Consider the following 19,477-nt stretch of genomic DNA (forward strand, 5'->3'; position numbering starts at 1 on the left):
ATGACATTTGATGCAGTCTTAATATCTTAGAGGGCATAGGGTTTATAGTTATATATATATTTTTTGGGGGGGGGATTAGAATAAGGATTTGTGTTTAATGTGCAGATTTTCCATTGGAGCAAGTATCATGGAACCCTATTAAATAATTTAGTCCTAATGAGTAGATAAAATACTACTACGTAGGTATAATTTTACTCTGGGCATATTTTCTACTTGTGAAACCTGGACAGCTATCTGCCCAATGTATCTCTATCCTCATATAAAGCTTACCCCAAATTAGCATTTAATAGACCACATATTTATGGAATGCCATCCTTCAGTTCGTTCACCAAGTACAGATTATCTTACTCTGGTAGTGAAAATTGTCCTAAAAATGATTGAATTTAAAGAATGATTCTGCATGTAATTACTCTTCTTCAAACTCACGTTTGTTTGAACCACTGTTAAATCCATTCCAAGGTCAGTTTATAAAGAGAGAAAAAAAAACATGGATTCAAATATCAATGCGAGTATTGATTTTAGCCAGGATTTGTAAATGATTCAGTACTGTAAGAATATATTATGATCAATTCATGTAAAACAATATGCCATGTTAGAATTTTCAAAAATATTTTTTAAGCTTTCATGCAATAAATAAAAATCACTATATTCATAACTGATGTGTGTTACTGCTTTTATTGACTTTCATATGATCATTCTGTGTTTTTCAATCAATAATTTTTACGCTTTAACATGAATTTTAATCAAACTTCAATAAAGAGAAACTTCCTGACTACATTAAGTGGAATGAATTTGGCCCATATTGCTATGTCAAATGTGTCTACACACAAGTGGCAATCACACATTCCCAAATACGATGTTTCTGCATGTCAATGTCCTCAGCCAAAGACAATCTTTAGTCTGTATTCTAATCCTCTTCATTCATCATGAAAACTAAGAAAATGAATAATAAACACAGATACAAATTTATCTCAATTTATGAAATAGATGGTGGAAAATTTGATAATTTACTTGTTTTCATAGTAGCTTCATGTGTCCCTACGCAAGACCAGGGGAGTGTTTTATCAACATATTTGTTCCACGAGTTGTCAGATCCAACATCTTTCCTAGATTTTGATTTGCTGAGAGGCAGTTATTATAGTAACTGCCAGGTAAAGCAGGATTTGTTGGATGAAATATACACAAGTCCTTTCATGAAACGCTCCCCCGATGCAAAAAACATGGTGCAAGTCCACGACTTGGGAAACCCTGGTCACATCAATCATATGGAACAGTCACAATCATATGAAGACAGTTTTCTCATTAAGGTGTCTAAGGCAGACTCATGAAAAACTCCACAAAAGTTGCTGCATCAATTCCGATTCCTGACTTTTCTCATAGAAACTAATCTTCTTATCAAAGGCCACAAACTCGTCTCGTCACGGTAAAGGTTTAGTTGTTTAACCTTTCGCTGTTTTAGACTTCTCTTTGCCCATCTCTCCTTTCCTCATCCTGACTTCATGTTGACCTGAATCTTCCCTTCTCAGAGCTCTGTCAAACCCCTCATCTCATAACGATGCAAAAGTTGTTGCACCGTGTCCCATTCCTGACTTCTCTCTTTTGGAAACTGATCTTCCCTTCTTTCCTCTTCTCAGCCTTCCTGAACATCAAGAAACTAAGCTTTTTGCTGTCATGCTTAGCCACCAGGTCAAAGTTCAAACTTTCCATCATCTGTTCAAAGAGGGCATGATCCAAGTAGCGTGAGTTATCCAGGCATGCACGAGGAAGAACAATCTGCGGATAGTGATTAAATGAAAATTCAATCATTAATACAGTGACACACTTAAAACTTATTTGTTTTGAAAAATGTGTAGAGATATACCCCCTATAAGAAGTCAAATAATTTGGTTTGAATACAGTTCATAAATATCACAAACTTTGTTTACAGGTACACTCATGAGTAATGAATATTATCTCGACTTAAATTTTCTTGGATGTCTTAGGTTTTAATTGATAATCTTTTAATTTCTAACTAGTTTACAGGAACTTTAACAATCAAAAATACAATTTAATAAATGATAACAAATTTTAGAGATACATAGGTTATGCTACACAGGACTTCAGGTTTGTTTACTTAACCGGCTCACACTTTGCGATCGGATGTGACACGATTTTTTAAGAAATCGCATTTTGCATTGAATATAAAAGTTCGAAGAAGTCAAATCCTTTCATTTGAAGTTCAGCATAATGCTAGTAATAACAAAATCAGAAGTCTGCTTTGCAGCAAGCCCTGTGGTCAGAGTAAAGTAAAAAAACTCAAAATTGGCTTCAAGTCGCAGCCGATGATGATGTCATTACGATTTGGAATCGAACTTGTTTTTATTCATTCAGGGAGGCTCGAACTAGACTGAATTTAGTTTTCAGTAGTCCAACCACTATTCTGAACTCGGATCCATAAGATTTTATTAGTTGGAATTTCCATATCAAATGTGAAATCACAATTTCTTTGAAATTCGGATCGCAACAAATCGAGAAGTGTGAGCCGGGCTTAACACTCAGGGGGTGTGTGCCACTAGGAAAGAAAATATGTTACAATCCCTACAATACATTTGCTACCCAACACCACATTGTAATTAAGCTCCTGGTGATTCATTTTGGGGGAGTGAAAAAATGGACTTACTGAATGAATATCTGATATTAAAGCACATTGTATCTTACAAGACTTACTAATGATTATACAGTGCTTGTCACAAAAAATGAAATCAAGAAATCTCCATTTCTTTGCATGATAACAGACTCAATAGTCAAATGACCAATCTTTTTGTAAAGGGAGGGAGGAAGGATGAATGAAAGAAAGAATAATTGAATTTTTTGAAAAAATAAGTAAAAAAAATGAAATAAAAATGAATGAATGCATGATTGAATAAATATTTGATTAAAATTTTGAAAATAGTATGTTATTTGGATGGATGGATAAATGAATAACTGAAAAAAAAAAGCTGAATCTTACAAAGATATGTCCTTCCTGTCTGCAGAGTGTCTGGCATCTCTTTAACATCTCACCCCTCTGAGAAGGAGAGCTTACAAAGTTTAGGACCAAACTCAGTACTATGATATCATAGACATCAGACTCTCCAACCTATGTGTAAAACAATCAAATCTCAATGAATGAATCAGATATCAAATGTTGCATTATAGATGGAAAGGGAAGTCTGAAATGTACATTTTCATTAATGCTGTATTTTTGTAGGTTCAGTGCCATTTCATTCACTTTGTGTATTTGAAAAATTATACAGTATGTAGAGTTATATGATCAGAAGGTGACAATTTGTATGATTGTTTAGCAAAAAAATATATATATTTATCTTATAATAAAAAAAATTGCAATTTACTTAACCATGGAACCTCACAGTGATACAAAGAATGTCTCCATCCAATGATATGTGTGGAGCTACTGATAGGAATTATTCTTCAAAGTTCAAGGTTGGGCCGCTTTGGTGTACAGAATGTTTACTACTTTTCTTTATTCAGTTTATTCTTTGCTTTATTCAATTTATTCATGATTTCAGTTTCTCTTGTGTAAAGCAATGTCCATATTCAGATATGGATATTAAATGATTCATCTAAATATTTCATACTATTACCTTGAAGTCAAAGAAATCTGATTTGATGATGCCTTCGCACTGTGGATTTAGATCAATGGCCACTGCATCCAACCATTTAGTTTGTTTGGAGTAATTCTCCTGCAGGGCCCCAACATCCAGTAGATATAACTTTGATCCCTGAAAAGAAATGGTGTTCAATTAAAAAGTCTGTGTAAATAATAATACATGTACATGGTATTCGTAGAGGGAACATATCCACATTGTTATGAGCTCAAGGCGCTCCCTATTACCATGCCTAAGCTAGTCTATCGATTCCGTTGCTAACAGCTTTTTGAGGAAATATTTTCTGTCTGTACCCGGGCGTTTACCTCAGCAGAGTTGAGTGCAGCACATTGTTGATCCATTAAAGAAACCCTCTCCCATTTCAACTAAAATGGGAAGCATAATTAATAATTAATAAATGATTGGGAGGGGTGGAAAAATTATAAACATATTTAAGCTAGTCTATCGATTCCGTTGCTAACAGCTTTTTGACATTTCATGACACATTTTTGAGGGGTAATAAATTTCTTAATACTCCAATTTAAATATAATCATGCAAATAATTAGTGCGTGTGCAGCGCACATAATATTCTCTTTGACATAAGGAATGCTTCTATTGGTTAAAACTGCCAATATAAAAGTGTGTTTTGATTGAAAAGAAATGTGTGTGTTGGAGACGAAAAAGGGGCAATCATTTCAGAGATAAGAACATGTTAAGAAGATTTTCAGAATTTGCAATGATTTTTGCATCTTCCTATCTCAGTGAGAAAAGATAAAATATAAGAAACAGAGATAAGAACATTTTCAGAGTATCACCTCTGGTAAAGTTTACCTTTGGTGACCGGATATTAGCTTCCTTGAGTTTTTGCAGCACCCATTTTGATGTGTTTACGTTGCCATGGAGATGTTCACCAAGGAGAGAACTTTGTTGGTAGGCGTGTAATCCCCCTAGCTGGAGGGAATGAATACAACACAGTTTGATAACTATGCAATAGAAATTTATCTTTTATTAGATTTAACTTCTATATAATTAGATGTATTAAATATCATTTGCCAAATTTTCTGGGAATTGCTAAAAGGCTTGATTTTCAACTATTGGTGATTAACAAACATGAAGAGAAAAAAAATAAGGATCTTATAATTACGTTTAAATAGAGATTCATTTTCAATACTAGGCTTGTATGAGCTGGGGAAGTTAAATAATTATTAGCTTGCAAACCCCTAATAATTTCTGATTACTTGACCTTGTAATCAGATTGAAAATAAAGCAAGAAATACCAACACTATGAGAAACTGCAAACTTAGCTCAAAAGACTTACTTGAGTTCGAGTTACCCAAACCAAAAAACTTTTTTTGAAGGAACAGATTTAATAATACAATTAATTTATTGTAAAAACCCAATAAACCTTTACCTCTTCTATCTTGAGTTCTAACTGCTTAACCTTCAACTTCTTTTCATCTGAAGAGATGGTTGTATCTTGTTTGACCTTGTCAATGTCCTTCATGATGGTGTGCAGCCTTGATATGACCTTCCTTTTCATGAACATTGAGCTGTGTGAAAATAGATATTTGCTTTAATTTTTCATATTTTATTTGCTAATACTAGGTGAAATGGAGCTAGCAGTCTCGCCTACACTACAGTGAGAAGGATATGCAAAGCCTTATAAAATATATGTGTTGCCACCTTTCTAATGTGGTAAAATGTACCACAGTCTGGGGCATGCGCGACTGCTCCCTACATATAGTACTGTCACTACTGTGGGATGGGTTGGAGAATAGAGGATACATGCACATGTACTATGGGTGTGTGCACACAACAATAGACCCAAACCCCCAAGCCCTGTGCATTCATCCATGCTTGGGTGCACAACTCAGCAAGGCTGCATTGTCAGGCCAGCTAAGGGATAAAATCATCACTTGAAGGGTCGACTGGCAGAAGACGAGGACGTCTGGTATTTTATACTACACAAATCTTTACTTCGCCGTTCGCCCTTCGAGGTTTCTCGACAAGCTACTTACATCACAAGCTACATATACTTCACATCTATATATACATCCACAGCAAGAAATACTATACATCAGTTTCTTTGGTGAGTATCACTGAATTTCCTTCTGATAACCCCCTTTCCTTCCCTCCCAACAGGGTAATCCCATAACCAATATTCCTATTATTTTACCACAGTGGCGCTGCGAGCTGCGAGCTGTGATATTAAAGTGATATTCTGATTATTTATCTGAATGCTTGGTGTGCTGCATGGGAGCGAGACTCCACAAATAAACCTGTATTTTGGACATTTACAAAGCATTGTTTTTACATTGGCTTTGAACTTGGTGTCTTGTGTTGAGTTAGATGGTCAGTCCGTCTTTCTTTTAACTGTACAACACACCCCAAGTAAATCCTTGTCTTTTACATGCAATTTTTTTTTGGATTTAAACTTGTACTAATTTTACTGTCAAATTTTAGTGGGATAATTGTATCAAATTTATTTCAGGATTATCCCAGCTATCAATTTTTATATTTCCTAAATTGCGCCAAATTGCAAGATTTTAGATTTTCTAGTCTCTTTCCCATGTTTTGTTTGTCATTTTTTGAGTGATTCTGAGTGGTGAATTTTCATGCTCTTTGCTGTGTTGTGTTTGTAAATTTTTGGCTAGGGCGTGGCTCAGTTTAATAGTGAATGAAACAAGCTGAATTGTGCTTGTCTTCTTTCACAAGTTGAGCTGAGGATTTATTTGATACTGAGTGTTTATGCCTTTGATAACATTACATTTATAGGCACCACATTTTCCAATTTAAAACAATTATTTTGTTTTCTGGATTAAAATAAAATAAGTGGATACTTATTTTCAGCCATTTTCCAAGGAAGTTCCTTGTTTAATAATAAAAAAAAGATAGCTTGATTTTAGGAATTGAAATCAGGGTAGACTATATTTGATTTTCTTTGGTAAATTTTCTTGCTATCAAATCTCAAGGTGGAATTAGCAAATTTATTTTCTGCTTGGAATTCCACATTAATATCAAATTTTAAATTGTTCTGCGCTGAATGCAATTTAGTAGGAAGGTATTTTCAGCCTGAAATTTTATATTCTACTTACATGTATATTCCTTCACTGTGATTGGTTTAAGTCTTTAAACTAAGCAAATTTGCAAAGAATTTTCTGTTTTAAAAATTCAAATTGGGTTTCACATTTTTGAAATATGGTTTTTTGAAATACTTTTATCAAACTGTTGATATACCACATGTACTTTAGAAGTCATTGGCAATCCTCATCAACTTATATTGGGCAGAGAAGTTCAAAACCATCAACTTCACTTATTTACGATGGCATTAATGGGAGCTGGAAGGTTTTCTTTGAACAATTTTCTCGCGATGCAGATAAGGCAGGCTGGACCGCCAGGCAGCGAATTAATAATTTATATTTGTGTTTGCAGGGGCAAGCTGCTGAATTTTGTGCAGCTATATTTGAAAGCAACCCCAGAATTGATTACTTTGATTTAGTTTTTGAATTGGGACATAGGTTTGGAAACGATTCACCTAATACATACCCTCAAAATGTCCAAACTCACCGAGGGCATCCTGCTTTTGTTTATAGCCAATTTTCTTTACATTATTTTCCCAACCCCAGAACACAATGTCCAGTTCAGGCTACCCCTGATATTTTGCGGGATTCTACCCCAAAATCATGTAAATATAATTCAAGGGACTCTGATGGAGTTGGAAAGTCTCAATGGAAGACTGAGATGGCTTCTATTAATAACAAGTTAGACAATCTCATTAGTACCCTTGCTACATGCAAACTTTCAAAATCTTATAACCACCCAAACTGGGAAGGGTTGAAGATAGAGGCCGACCTTCAACCCCAATAACAGAAGGCCAGGGTTCCAAAAAGAAATTAGATCCACCCAAATCTGGTAGTCTGATCTCTGTCAATGGGGAGGGCTTTGACCCAACAGTTGAAATAAATGTGGCTTTGACCACAGCTCTTGAAACTGAGGGCTCCCAATCCAATGGGGAGGGCTTTGACCCAACAGTTGAAATAAATGTGGCTTTGACCACAGCTTTTGAAACTGAGGGCTCCCAATCCAGTGGGGAGGGTTCTGACCCGAAAGTTGAATCAGAAGTGGCTTTGACCACAACTTTTGAAACTGAGGGCTCCCAATCCATACCTGACCAGGGACTGACTTCAACAGTAAGGGGGAAGTTTGATTTCAATAACAAATTAGATGAAGGTGTTTCCTCATTTTCTAGTAAGGGTCCATCCTTATTTGTTAATACTCCTATTATTTCTGAATCTGCAAAGGAGCAGTGCAAAAATATTATTTCTGATCCTTTATTTCTAAGTCCTAAAGTGGTAGAAAAAGAAGCCACTCCAGCCAAAACAGAATTGACAGCTGACATTGTAAATAAAATGACTGTCAATTCTAACACTTCTGATAGTTCAGAAATTGTCTTTCAATCCAAGTCTAATTTGATTGTTGTAAATACTTATAAGATTGGGTTGAATTTGTTAGGATTTAATCCTAACCCAGATAAGCGTGCAATCTGCTGGGATAGTGCTGTAACTATCTCTTGTCAAGGTTTCTCTTGCAATGACCTTCAAATGCAGCATAGGTTTGCGCGAGATCACCGTTGCTATCCTTTTAGGTTGTACGGTACCACCTTGGTACCACCATGGAATTGCGTAAAATATTTTGCCTGCATACTTTCAAGAAATTGTATTTTGGCATTGATGATTTTCCTTTACTATAATTTGAAAATACCTTGTTATTAATTTGCTCAAATTTGATAAGGTATTCACTGAAGAGAATTCTCGTAACATACTTTGTGTATTTATTACTCAGAGACAACTTGTCTTGTATTCTTTGATTTTGTTCAATTTTTGACTTGGGAATTTACACCATTGCTTGGTATTCATATTTTGTACCAAAATTGATTTAGATTCAAAAGCATGGTGTTCCAAATATCCAAATGTGAAGATAGTCTTTCATTTGTGATTAGGAATCAAAATCCTACACTCGTCATTTGCACAGGTGTCTCGAACACAATTAACTCAAAGTGTCGAGAACACAACCCCCAAATATCAGTCCCAGGGGAACGAAACCCTAGAAGAATTAAAAGACAATCGTTCGCTTAAACATTAAATGAATAAAAAGGAGGGGGTAGGGAATAATGAAAATTTCATTAAATATTTAGTAATTTTATTGATTTAAAATAAATCATGTCTGAACATTGTTACTTTATCCCTTTAAAGTTATATAATTATATTGAGGAATGCTTTGGAAGTTAAGTTTCTTCTATCCAAGCTTAACATACAGCACACCCTTTAGGTTTTATCAAAAGGGGTAAAATGCTTTTGAATTCAAAATGATTCAAAGTTATTTCAATTGATAATGTTTGTAAGCAGATTCCTTAGGCCATTGTGTTCAAAGCTTTCATACAAAACTACTCCCCATAATTAAGCAGATACTTTAGATAATTTAATTCAGTGCTTTCTATAGATAGTTATTTCCATTGATCAACAGGTTCTTAAATCAATTGGAAGATCTGCAGAGAGCATCCCAAAATAAGCTATTGATCAATTTCCATCAAATAATGCAAATGTATTTCTTTTGTTTAAAGTTTCTTAAGCAGACCCTCTGAATATTTGACAGCAGACTTGAGAAACATCCAAATCTATTGTCTTCAACCCTGCTATTTCTTCCATTTGATTGCAGAACATACATAATAGGTTGGAATTGTTGTCTATAGAAAGGTAGGGCAATCTAATTGTTTAAGCGTGACCCCAACTTTTCAGACTAAAGTTGAAAGCATTGTAAATGGCTCACCTTTGGAGCAATTTCTCTTCTAGGGCAATGAGTTATGTAATTTGCATTCTTTCTCTAAGAATCTTCCAGGGCTGGGTGTTCGTTAGTTTATCTAAATTGTTCAGACAAGTTTGCCTGAATTAATCTTAATTGTTAATCAGGGGTGTTACTAGGGAGTTCCAATTCAGTTGGTCTATTCAGCACATATTTATTTTGAGAGTACTTGTTATTTCCCCATGTGCTTGTCCGTGGTGAAAATACATGTAGTTACCTCAGAATATTTTTTGTGCTGACAACTAACAATGTCTTTGTTAGAGTAGCTGCAAAATTGACATTCATTTGCATTTTTATTATCACTCAGGATGTCATTGACACTATTTAATACAATTATTCTTTAACATTGACATACATAAGTCACTTAAATAATGGGACACATTATTTATCATTATGCTACAAATCATTAATTAACTTGAAAAGCTGACACTGTTTTAGCATATATGTAATTGGAGACAAGAATTACACAAATGTAAACACTTGTCAATAATCTTATATCTTTTTGATAGATGAGTTTAATTTGTGGTCTTTTCTTAAATTAGTTAATGAATAGAACTTATACTTGGAGCAAATGAGTTTCCAGTCCATTGCTTCCAAAATGTTTGAGTAGTTTACAAATCAGGTGAAAAATATTATGCTACTTAACATTTTGGCACAATATTCCTGGGATTATTTTATGCAGGTTACATGTGTGAGGTCTTGAATTTTATGACTTCAGAATTCATCATTGTGCAGAGCTATTCATTTTTAAACTTCACAACAACCAGAATGTGTTTTTGTTTATTCTGGTTATAACCTCCTTGGGAATCTGTTAACTTATAGATTTCTGCAAGGAAGATATGAAAATTGTTAACTAAGCAAATTGATAGAGTTCAATAAGGTTCTCTTTTTACTGGATAGATGACAAATATTAACAGATTCTCCTGAATCTGATTGCTTGTCTCTTGGCAATGAGGGCGGAGATCCATCGAAGGACTCCAGACCCAATCCTGGCCGAGGACGAGCCCCAGAAATTGGGATTTGTATTTATTTAGTAATAATAATCAAGCCTCAAATTCTTACAAGTCTAAGAATTTATCTTTTTGGAAGGGGTTAAGAGTAAAGTCAATTTTATAGAAATGTTGTGAGACCTTTGGATCAACTATTTTCCTGGCTGCTGCAAGCATGCATTCATATGTACATTACAAATTTTAGAAATTCCAGTATTCCTGGGATGAGGTTAAGCTTGTCAAGTGAAGGGTTCAATAATCAATTTAAGGATCCTTTCATATATTCACATTGATGAGCTACCCCATTAACCGTCTGCTCAAAAAGCATAAACTTTGTCATAGGAATTTTTCTGGTTTAAATGAAAATGTACATATCGGCTTCGGTAGACAATTGTTCGGGTGTCGTTCCCTTACAGGAGTAAAGATTTCTAGATCTTGACTTGTGGGATGATAGCCACCAACAAAGTCTTCCCAAGCATTTCAATGAATATATGCATTCATGTATTCTCCTTTCCCTTGCGGGCGTAAGGCTTGACCTTCGCTCTTCTTGTAGTCCATTTCCCTTTTCGGGCGTAAGGCTTGACCTTAGCTCTTCTGGTTGTCCATTTCCCTTGTGGGCGTAAGGCTTGACCTTAGCTCTTCTGGCAGTCCATTTTGATATTAATATATTTTTGAAAAACTTTAGAAATCCCCCTTGTAGTCTCGGTATTAGCATCAAGTTTATCATGTGGCAGCGTTTGTTTGATTAAAATACTTGTATCCAAAAGTCACATTGATAAGTCTCCCCTTGACCTTTTACCTGAGAAGTTGGTTAGTTCTTTTAATATTTAAAATAAATTTGGGCATATAAATAAACCGACTAAATGGCATGTTAATCCTCTGACCCTTGCGACTCCAGACAGTTTCTTGCAAGCCTCTGAGAGCGGCAGTGGATTAACATTTATCGTTCCCTCCTTTCACTGAGGACTGCTTAGATCCACATGTGTACATATGACATATGGCCGGACGACGACAGTCCAAAAATAAGGGAAGTAACGATGTTCTAAAGTCGGGGGGAGTGTGGTAAAATGTACCACAGTCTGGGGCACGCGCGACTGCTCCCTACATATAGTACTGTGGGATGGGTTGGAGCATAGAGGATTCATGTACTATAGAGGCTGTGTGCACACAACAATAGACCCCAAGCCCTGTGCATTCATCCATGCTTGGGTGCACAACTCAGCAGAGCTGCATTGTCAGGCCAGCCAAGGGATCTAATGATCACTTTGAGAGTCGACATGAGCGAGACGAGGACGTCTGTTTTCTAACACAACCTTTGCTTCGCCCGTTCGCTCTTCGAGTTTATCTACAAGCTACAAGTACATTATATCTACAAGCTACATCTACACCAAGAATACGTCACATCCCATTAATATCACCACATCGTGCAAGTTACTTTGGCCTGTTTTCGGTTCTTGTTTTCACCGTGCTTTCGGTTATTATTTTCAACGTGCCCTGCACCATCACTTTCTTGGTAAGTATCACTGATACTTCCCTCCTGTTAACCCCCTTTCCTTCCTTCCCAACAGGTTAATCCCATAACCAATATTCCTATTATTTTACCACAATGGCGCTTGCGAATCTTACTTTGCGCGAATTGGCATCCCATTAGATTTCAGTTCGTTCTTTTCATTTTATTTTGAGTGTGCTTTGGGAGTGTTCTGCTTCCTTCATAAATTTTTGGAAGGGGGTAGATTGGATAATTTTGAGTGTGCTCAAAAGATATAAAGTACATTGTGCTTTTGATTTGTTATTGCTTGTGATATTAAAGTGATATTCTGATTATTTATCTGAATGCTTGGTGTGCTGCATGGGAGCGAGACTCCACAAATAAACCTGTATTTTGGACATTTACAAAGCATTGTTTTTACATTGGCTTTGAACTTGGTGTCTTGTGTTGAGTTAGATGGTCAGTCTTTCTTTTAACTGTACAACACACCCCAAGTAAATCCTTGTCTTTTACATGCAATTTTTTTTTGGATTTAAACTTGTACTAATTTTACTGTCAAATTTTAGTGGGATAATTGTATCAAATTTATTTCAGGATTATCCCAGCTATCAATTTTTATATTTCCTAAATTGCGCCAAATTGCAAGATTTTAGATTTTCTAGTCTCTTTCCCATGTTTTGTTTGTCATTTTTTGAGTGATTCTGAGTGGTGAATTTTCATGCTCTTTGCTGTGTTGTGTTTGTAAATTTTTGGCTAGGGCGTGGCTCAGTTTAATAGTGAATGAAACAAGCTGAATTGTGCTTGTCTTCTTTCACAAGTTGAGCTGAGGATTTATTTGATACTGAGTGTTTATGCCTTTGATAACATTACATTTATAGGCACCACATTTTCCAATTTAAAACAATTATTTTGTTTTCTGGATTAAAATAAAATAAGTGGATACTTATTTTCAGCCATTTTCCAAGGAAGTTCCTTGTTTAATAATAAAAAAAAAGATAGCTTGATTTTAGGAATTGAAATCAGGGTAGACTATATTTGATTTTCTTTGGTAAATTTTCTTGCTATCAAATCTCAAGGTGGAATTAGCAAATTTATTTTCTGCTTGGAATTCCACATTAATATCAAATTTTAAATTGTTCTGCGCTGAATGCAATTTAGTAGGAAGGTATTTTCAGCCTGAAATTTTATATTCTACTTACATGTATATTCCTTCACTGTGATTGGTTTAAGTCTTTAAACTAAGCAAATTTGCAAAGAATTTTCTGTTTTAAAAATTCAAATTGGGTTTCACATTTTTGAAATATGGTTTTTTGAAATACTTTTATCAAACTGTTGATATACCACATGTACTTTAGAAGTCATTGGCAATCCTCATCAACTTATATTGGGCAGAGAAGTTCAAAACCATCAACTTCACTTATTTACGATGGCATTAATGGGAGCTGGAAGGTTTTCTTTGAACAATTTTCTCGCGATGCAGATAAGGCAGGCTGGACCGCCAGGCAGCGAATTAATAATTTATATTTGTGTTTGAAGGGGCAAGCTGCTGAACTTTGCGCAGCTATATTTGAATGCTACCCCAAAATTGATTACTTTGATTTAGTTTTCAAATTGGGACAAAGGTTTGGACAAGATGAGTCCCATAATGCATATCCTCAGAATGTCCAAACTCACAGAGGGCATCCTGCTTTTGCTAGCAAGTTTTCTTCATATCATTTTTCCAGTCCCATCACACATTCTCCTGTTCCTAATGTTTCACAGGATTGTACCCCACTTGTTTCTAACTCTTGTAATTATTCAAGACACCCTAATGAAGTTAAGGATTCTAACGATTTTGCCACAGAGATGGCATCAAACAATAAATTGTTAGACAATATTCTTCATACCCTTTCTGAACTTGAGTCAAACCATAGACCACCATTTGTGGCAAAACATTTTATAAACTCAGTTCATTCATGTTCCAAAACTCCCCTCTCTGATAATCACCCAAACTGGGAAGGGTTGAAGATAGAGGCCGAACTTCAACCCCAATAACAGAAGGCCAGGATTCCAAAAAGAAATTACATCCACCCAAATCTGGTAGTCTGATCTCTGGCAATGGGGAGGGCTTTGACCCAACAGTTGAAATAAATGTGGCTTTGACCACAGCTCTTGAAACTGAGGGCTCCCAATCCATTGGGGAGGGCTTTGACCCAACAGTTAAAATAAATGTGGCTTTGACCACAGCTCTTGAAACTGAGGGCTCCCAATCCAGTGGGGAGGGTTCTGACCCGAAAGTTGAATCAGAAGTGGCTTTGACCACAACTTTTGAAACTGAGGGCTCCCAATCCATACCTGACCAGGGACTGACTTCAACAGTAAGGGGGAAGTTTGATTTCAGGAACAAATTAGATGAAGGTGTTTCCTCATTTTCTAGTAAGGGTCCATCCTTATTTGTTAATACTTCTATTATTTCTGAATCTGCAAAGGAGCAGTGTGAAGATATTATTTCTGATCCTTTATTTTTAAGTCCTAAAGTGGTAGAAAGAGAAGCCACTCAAGCCAAAACAGAGTTGAGAGCTAACACTGTAAATAATAAGACTGCCAACTCTGACGACATTTCTGATACTTCAGAAATTGTCTGTCAATCCATGTCTGAAGTGTTTGATGAAAGTCAGTGTAAGATTGGGTTGAATTTGTTCGGGTTTAATCCTAACCCACATGCAGTGCACTGGGATAGCGTTGTAGCTTTTCAGCGTCAAAGTCAAGGGTGGAGTGACCCGCTTCTGTATTTTGGTTTTGCGCGAGATCACCGTTGCTATCCTTTTAGGTTGTACGGTACCACCTTGGTACCACCATGGAATTGCGTAAATTATTTTGCCTGCATACTTTCAAGAAATTGTATTTTGGCATTGATGATTTTCCTTTACTATAATTTGAAAATACCTTGTTATTAATTTGCTCAAATTTGATAAGGTATTCACTGAAGAGAATTCTCGTAACATTCTTTGTGTATTTATTACTCAGAGTCAACTTGTCTTGTATTCTTTGATTTTGTTCAATTTTTGACTTGGGAATTTACACCATTGCTTGGTATTCATATTTTGTACCAAAATTGATTTAGATTCAAAAGCATGGTGTTCCAAATATCCAAATGTGAAGATAGTCTTTCATTTGTGATTAGGAATCATTTGCACAGGTGTCTCGAACACAATTAACTCAAAGTGTCGAGAACACAACCCCAAAATATCAGTCCCAGGGGAACGAAACCCAAGAAGAACTAAAAGACAATCGTTCACTTAAACATTAAATGAATAAAAAGGAGGGGGTAGGGAATAATGAAAATTTCATTAAATATTTAGTGATTTTATTGATTTAAAATAAACCATGTCTGTGAACATTGTTACTTTATCCCTTTAAAATTTAAACAGTTATATTGGGGAATGCTTTGGAAGTTAAGTTTCTTCTATCCAGGCTTATGATGCGCATATAACATACAGCACACCCTTTAGGTTTTATCAAAAGGGGTAAAATGCTTCTGAATTCAAAATGTTCAAAGTTATTTCCATTCATAATGTTTGTAAACAGATTCCTCAGGTAATTGTGTTCAAAGTTTTTATACAAAACTACTCCCCTTTTAATTAAGCAGATGCTTTAGATAATTTCTTTAAGTGCTTTCTATAGAAAGCTATTTCCATTGATCAAGGGTTCTTCAGTCAGTTGGAGGATTTGCAGAAAGCCTCCGAAAATAAGCTATTGATCAATTTCAATCAAATAATACAAATGTATTTCTTTTGTTTAGTTTCTTAAGCAGACCCTCTGAATATTTGAGAGCAGACTTGAGAAACATCCAAATTTGTTGTCTTCAACCCTGGTTGCAGAACATACATAATAGGTTGGAATTGCTATTGTCTATAGAAAGTAGGGCAATCTATTAAACTCTTTAAGGGTGACAAACTTTTCAGACTATAGGTGAAAACATTGTAAATAGTTCACCTTTGGAGTAATTTCTCTTTTAGGGCAATGAGTTATGTAATTTGCATTCTTTCTCTAAGAATCTTCCAGGGCTGGGTGTTAGTTTATCTAAATTGTTCAGACAAGTTTGTCTGAATTAATCTTAATTGTTAATCAGGGGTGTTACTAGGGAGTTCCAATTCAGTTGGTCTATTCAGCACATATTTATTTTGAGAGTACTTGTTATTTCCCCATGTGCTTGTCCGTGGTCAAAATACATGCAGTTACCTCAGAATATTTTTTGTGCTGATGAACTAACAATGTCTTTGTTAGAGTAGCTGCAAAATTGACATTCATTTTCTAAAGTCTGACATTTTTACTATCACTCAGAATGTCATTGACACCATTGAATACAATTCTTCTTTAACATTGACATAAAGTCACTTAAAATAATGGGAAATATTATTTATCATTATGCTATGAATCATTAATTAACTTGAAAAGCTGACACTGTTTTGATATCTTTATGTAATTGGAGACAAGAATTACACAAATGTAAACACTTGTCAATAATTTCAATCTATATCTTTTTGATAGATGGGAGATTAATTTGTGGTCTTTTCTTAAATTAGTTAATGAATAGAACTTATACTTTGAGCAAATGAGTTTCCAGTCCATTGCTTCCAAAATGTTTGAGTAGTTTACAAATCAGGTGAAAAATATTATGCTACTTAAAATTTTGGCACAATATTCCTGGGATTATTTAATGCAGTTTACATGTGTGAGGTCTTGAATTTTATGACTTCAGACTTCATCATTGTGCAGAGCTATTCATTTTTAAACTTCACAACAACCAGAATGTGTTTTTCTTTATTCTGGTTACACCCTCCTTGGGAATCTGTTAACTTATAGATTTCTGCAAGGAAGATATAAACATCGTTAAAACCAAGCAAATTGATAGAGTTCAATAAGGTTCTCTTTTTACTGGATAGATGACAAATATTAACAGATTCTCCTGAATCTGATTGCTCGTCTCTTGGCAATAAGGGCGGAGATCCATCAAAGGACTCCAGACCAAATCCTGCCCAAGGACTAGCCTCAGAAATTGAGATTTGTATTTATTCAGTAATAATAATCAAGCCCCAAATCCTTACAAGTCTAAGAATTTATCTTTATGGAAGGGGTTAAGAGTAAAACAAAGTTTATAGAAATTTTGTCAAACCTTTGGGTCAACTATTTTTCTTGCTGCTGCAAGCATGCGTTCATATGTACATTACAAATTTTAGAAATTCCAGTATTCCTGGGATGAGGTTAAGCTTGTCAAGTGAAGGGTTCAATAATCAATTAATTAAAGGATCCTTTCATAAATTCACATTGAGCTACCCCATTAACCGTCTGCTTAAAAAGCTTTAACTTTTTCATAAGAATGATTTTTTCTAGTTTAGAATGAAAATGTACATATCGGCTTCTGTAGACAATGGTTCAGGTGTCGTACCCTTACAGGAGTAAAGATTTCTAGATCTTGACTTGTGGGATGATAACCACCAACAAAGTCTTCATAAGCATTTCAATGAATATATGCATTCATGTATTCTCCTTTCCCTTGCGGGCGTAAGGCTTGACCTTAGCTCTTCTGGCAGTCCATTTTATTTTTGCAAAATTTTAGAAATCCCCCTTGTAGTCTCGGTATTAGCATCAAGTTTATCATGTGGCAGCGTTTGTTTGATTAAAATACTTGTATCCAAAAGTCACATTGATAAGTCTCCCCTTGACCTTTTACCTGAGAAGTTGGTTAGTTCTTTTAATATTTAAAATAAATTTGGGCATATAAATAAACCGACTAAATGGCATGTTAATCCTCTGACCCTTGCGACTCCAGACAGTTTCTTGCAAGCCTCTGAGAGCGGCAGTGGATTAACATTTATCGTTCCCTCCTTTCACTGAGGACTGCTTAGATCCACATGTGTACATATGACATATGGCCGGACGACGACAGTCCAAAAATAAGGGAAGTAACGATGTTCTAAAGTCGGGGGGAGTGTGGTAAAATGTACCACAGTCTGGGGCATGCGCGACTGCTCCCTACATATAGTACTGTGGGATGGGTTGGAGAATAGAGGATACATGCACATGTACTATGGGTGTGTGCACACAACAATAGACCCAAACCCCCAAGCCCTGTGCATTCATCCATGCTTGGGTGCACAACTCAGCAAGGCTGCATTGTCAGGCCAGCTAAGGGATAAAATCATCACTTGAAGAGTCGACTGGCAGAAGACGAGGACGTCTGGTATTTTATACTACACAAATCTTTACTTCGCCGTTCGCCCTTCGAGGTTTCTCGACAAGCTACTTACATCACAAGCTACATATACTTCACATCTATATATACATCCACAGCAAGAAATACTATACATCAGTTTCTTTGGTGAGTATCACTGAATTTCCTTCTGATAACCCCCTTTCCTTCCCTCCCAACAGGGTAATCCCATAACCAATATTCCTATTATTTTACCACACTAAAATTGGACACTGAAAATATGGACACTATGATTAAGAAGTAACATTGCAACATTGGGCATAAAAAACCCCCAAAATGTGATTTGCAATTCAACAAAACAAAACAAAATATTAAAATAATTATGTACAATCACGTATCAAATTACAGTATTTGTTAAATAATAATTCTTATCTATAAATTGTTCTTCAAAACAGCATTTTGTAAAATCACTAATCGAAGGTACGTCATAACATAAAGCGGTTCAAGGGTCAGACATTTGCTTTGTTGACAAATGGATCGAGGGATCTACACGAGATAGGTCTGGTAAGAAACCTCTCATTTTTGCCATTCATAAAATGATAGTGAAATAATTTTTATCCCTTCATACGCGTTAGGCGTTTGAAGGTTTAAAGATCAATAAAAAATCACACTTAGTTATAGGCTTAAGCCAATTTCACCCTGTAAATATGGATTTCTTAGGTAAATCCATCTGGGTGTGGTCTCGCTTGAAAGAGTTTCAACTTTCAAGTCTCCAAGATGAAGTAGATCTACATAATTTAAAAATATGTCAAAATATTTAAAAAATATCAATTATCATGACACGGAGTCCAAGGCTAAGCTTGGCCCTGGACTTCGCCATTCGGCATCTTTATTGTTTAGACCTAGATCATATTTTCAAGATTATCAAGAAAAAATGATTTAAGAGCATTTAATAATTTTAAATTAGATGAGAGAAATCACTTTTAGAGGACCTGCCCACCTCCCACTGCACTGTAAGAGCGGGGACCGAGTCATCGAGACTCGAGCTCGGACAACGCCGAAGCTAGGGGGGAGCTCTGAGTGACATAGTGCTAGGCTCACCTCTCGTTATTTTGGCTGGCTAAGTTCATAGCTGTTACTGGTTTCTTTGGTTTCTTTCGTCTCTTGTTCGTCTTCATTTTCAATTTTCTTGTACAAACAAAGAACTGTCACGAACCGTGCCTCACCAAGCCTGCCTACAGCTTAAAATTAGAAAGAAATCGTTTACCAACCACACTCGGTCGACTTTCTCGATGCCGCGTCTTTTTAATTCATTCTGCC

At 35.6% G+C, this 19,477-nt stretch overlaps 1 protein-coding gene across 2 annotated transcripts; it reads right to left on the reverse strand.

Annotated features, from left to right (window-relative positions):
* Positions 1 to 75: 75 nt before the first annotated feature.
* Positions 76 to 19,456, reverse strand: LOC121413263 (25S rRNA (adenine(2142)-N(1))-methyltransferase-like). Of its 2 annotated transcripts, none has more exons than XM_041606022.1 (6): positions 19,425 to 19,456; positions 5,039 to 5,177; positions 4,459 to 4,578; positions 3,624 to 3,761; positions 2,990 to 3,118; positions 76 to 1,773 (listed from the first exon to the last, which is right to left on the reverse strand). In XM_041606022.1, exons 2-6 carry the CDS (start codon positions 5,171 to 5,173, stop codon positions 1,543 to 1,545), a joined length of 753 nt encoding a protein of 250 aa, XP_041461956.1. In that variant the 5' UTR covers positions 5,174 to 5,177; positions 19,425 to 19,456; the 3' UTR covers positions 76 to 1,542. The 2 variants fall into 2 exon arrangements, with proteins under 2 accessions (XP_041461956.1, XP_041461955.1); XM_041606021.1 differs by having other exon boundaries at positions 19,259 to 19,454.
* Between the last annotated feature and the right edge of the window lie 21 nt (positions 19,457 to 19,477).

This window comes from Lytechinus variegatus, chromosome 4, assembly GCF_018143015.1.
Source record: "Lytechinus variegatus isolate NC3 chromosome 4, Lvar_3.0, whole genome shotgun sequence".
NCBI classification, from domain to species: domain Eukaryota; kingdom Metazoa; phylum Echinodermata; class Echinoidea; order Temnopleuroida; family Toxopneustidae; genus Lytechinus; species Lytechinus variegatus.

Bases quoted from the DNA above. Each gene is read 5' to 3' on its own strand.
- LOC121413263 (XM_041606021.1), bottom strand. From the start codon at position 19,335: ATGAAGACGAACAAGAGACGAAAGAAACCAAAGAAACCAGTAACAGCT. The intron at 3,119-3,623 runs GTAATAGTATGA...TTTTACACATAG, and splicing joins CAGATTTCTTTGACTTCAAG to GTTGGAGAGTCTGATGTCTA. The intron at 1,774-2,989 runs GTAAGATTCAGC...CACTATCCGCAG, and splicing joins GACAGGAAGGACATATCTTT to ATTGTTCTTCCTCGTGCATG.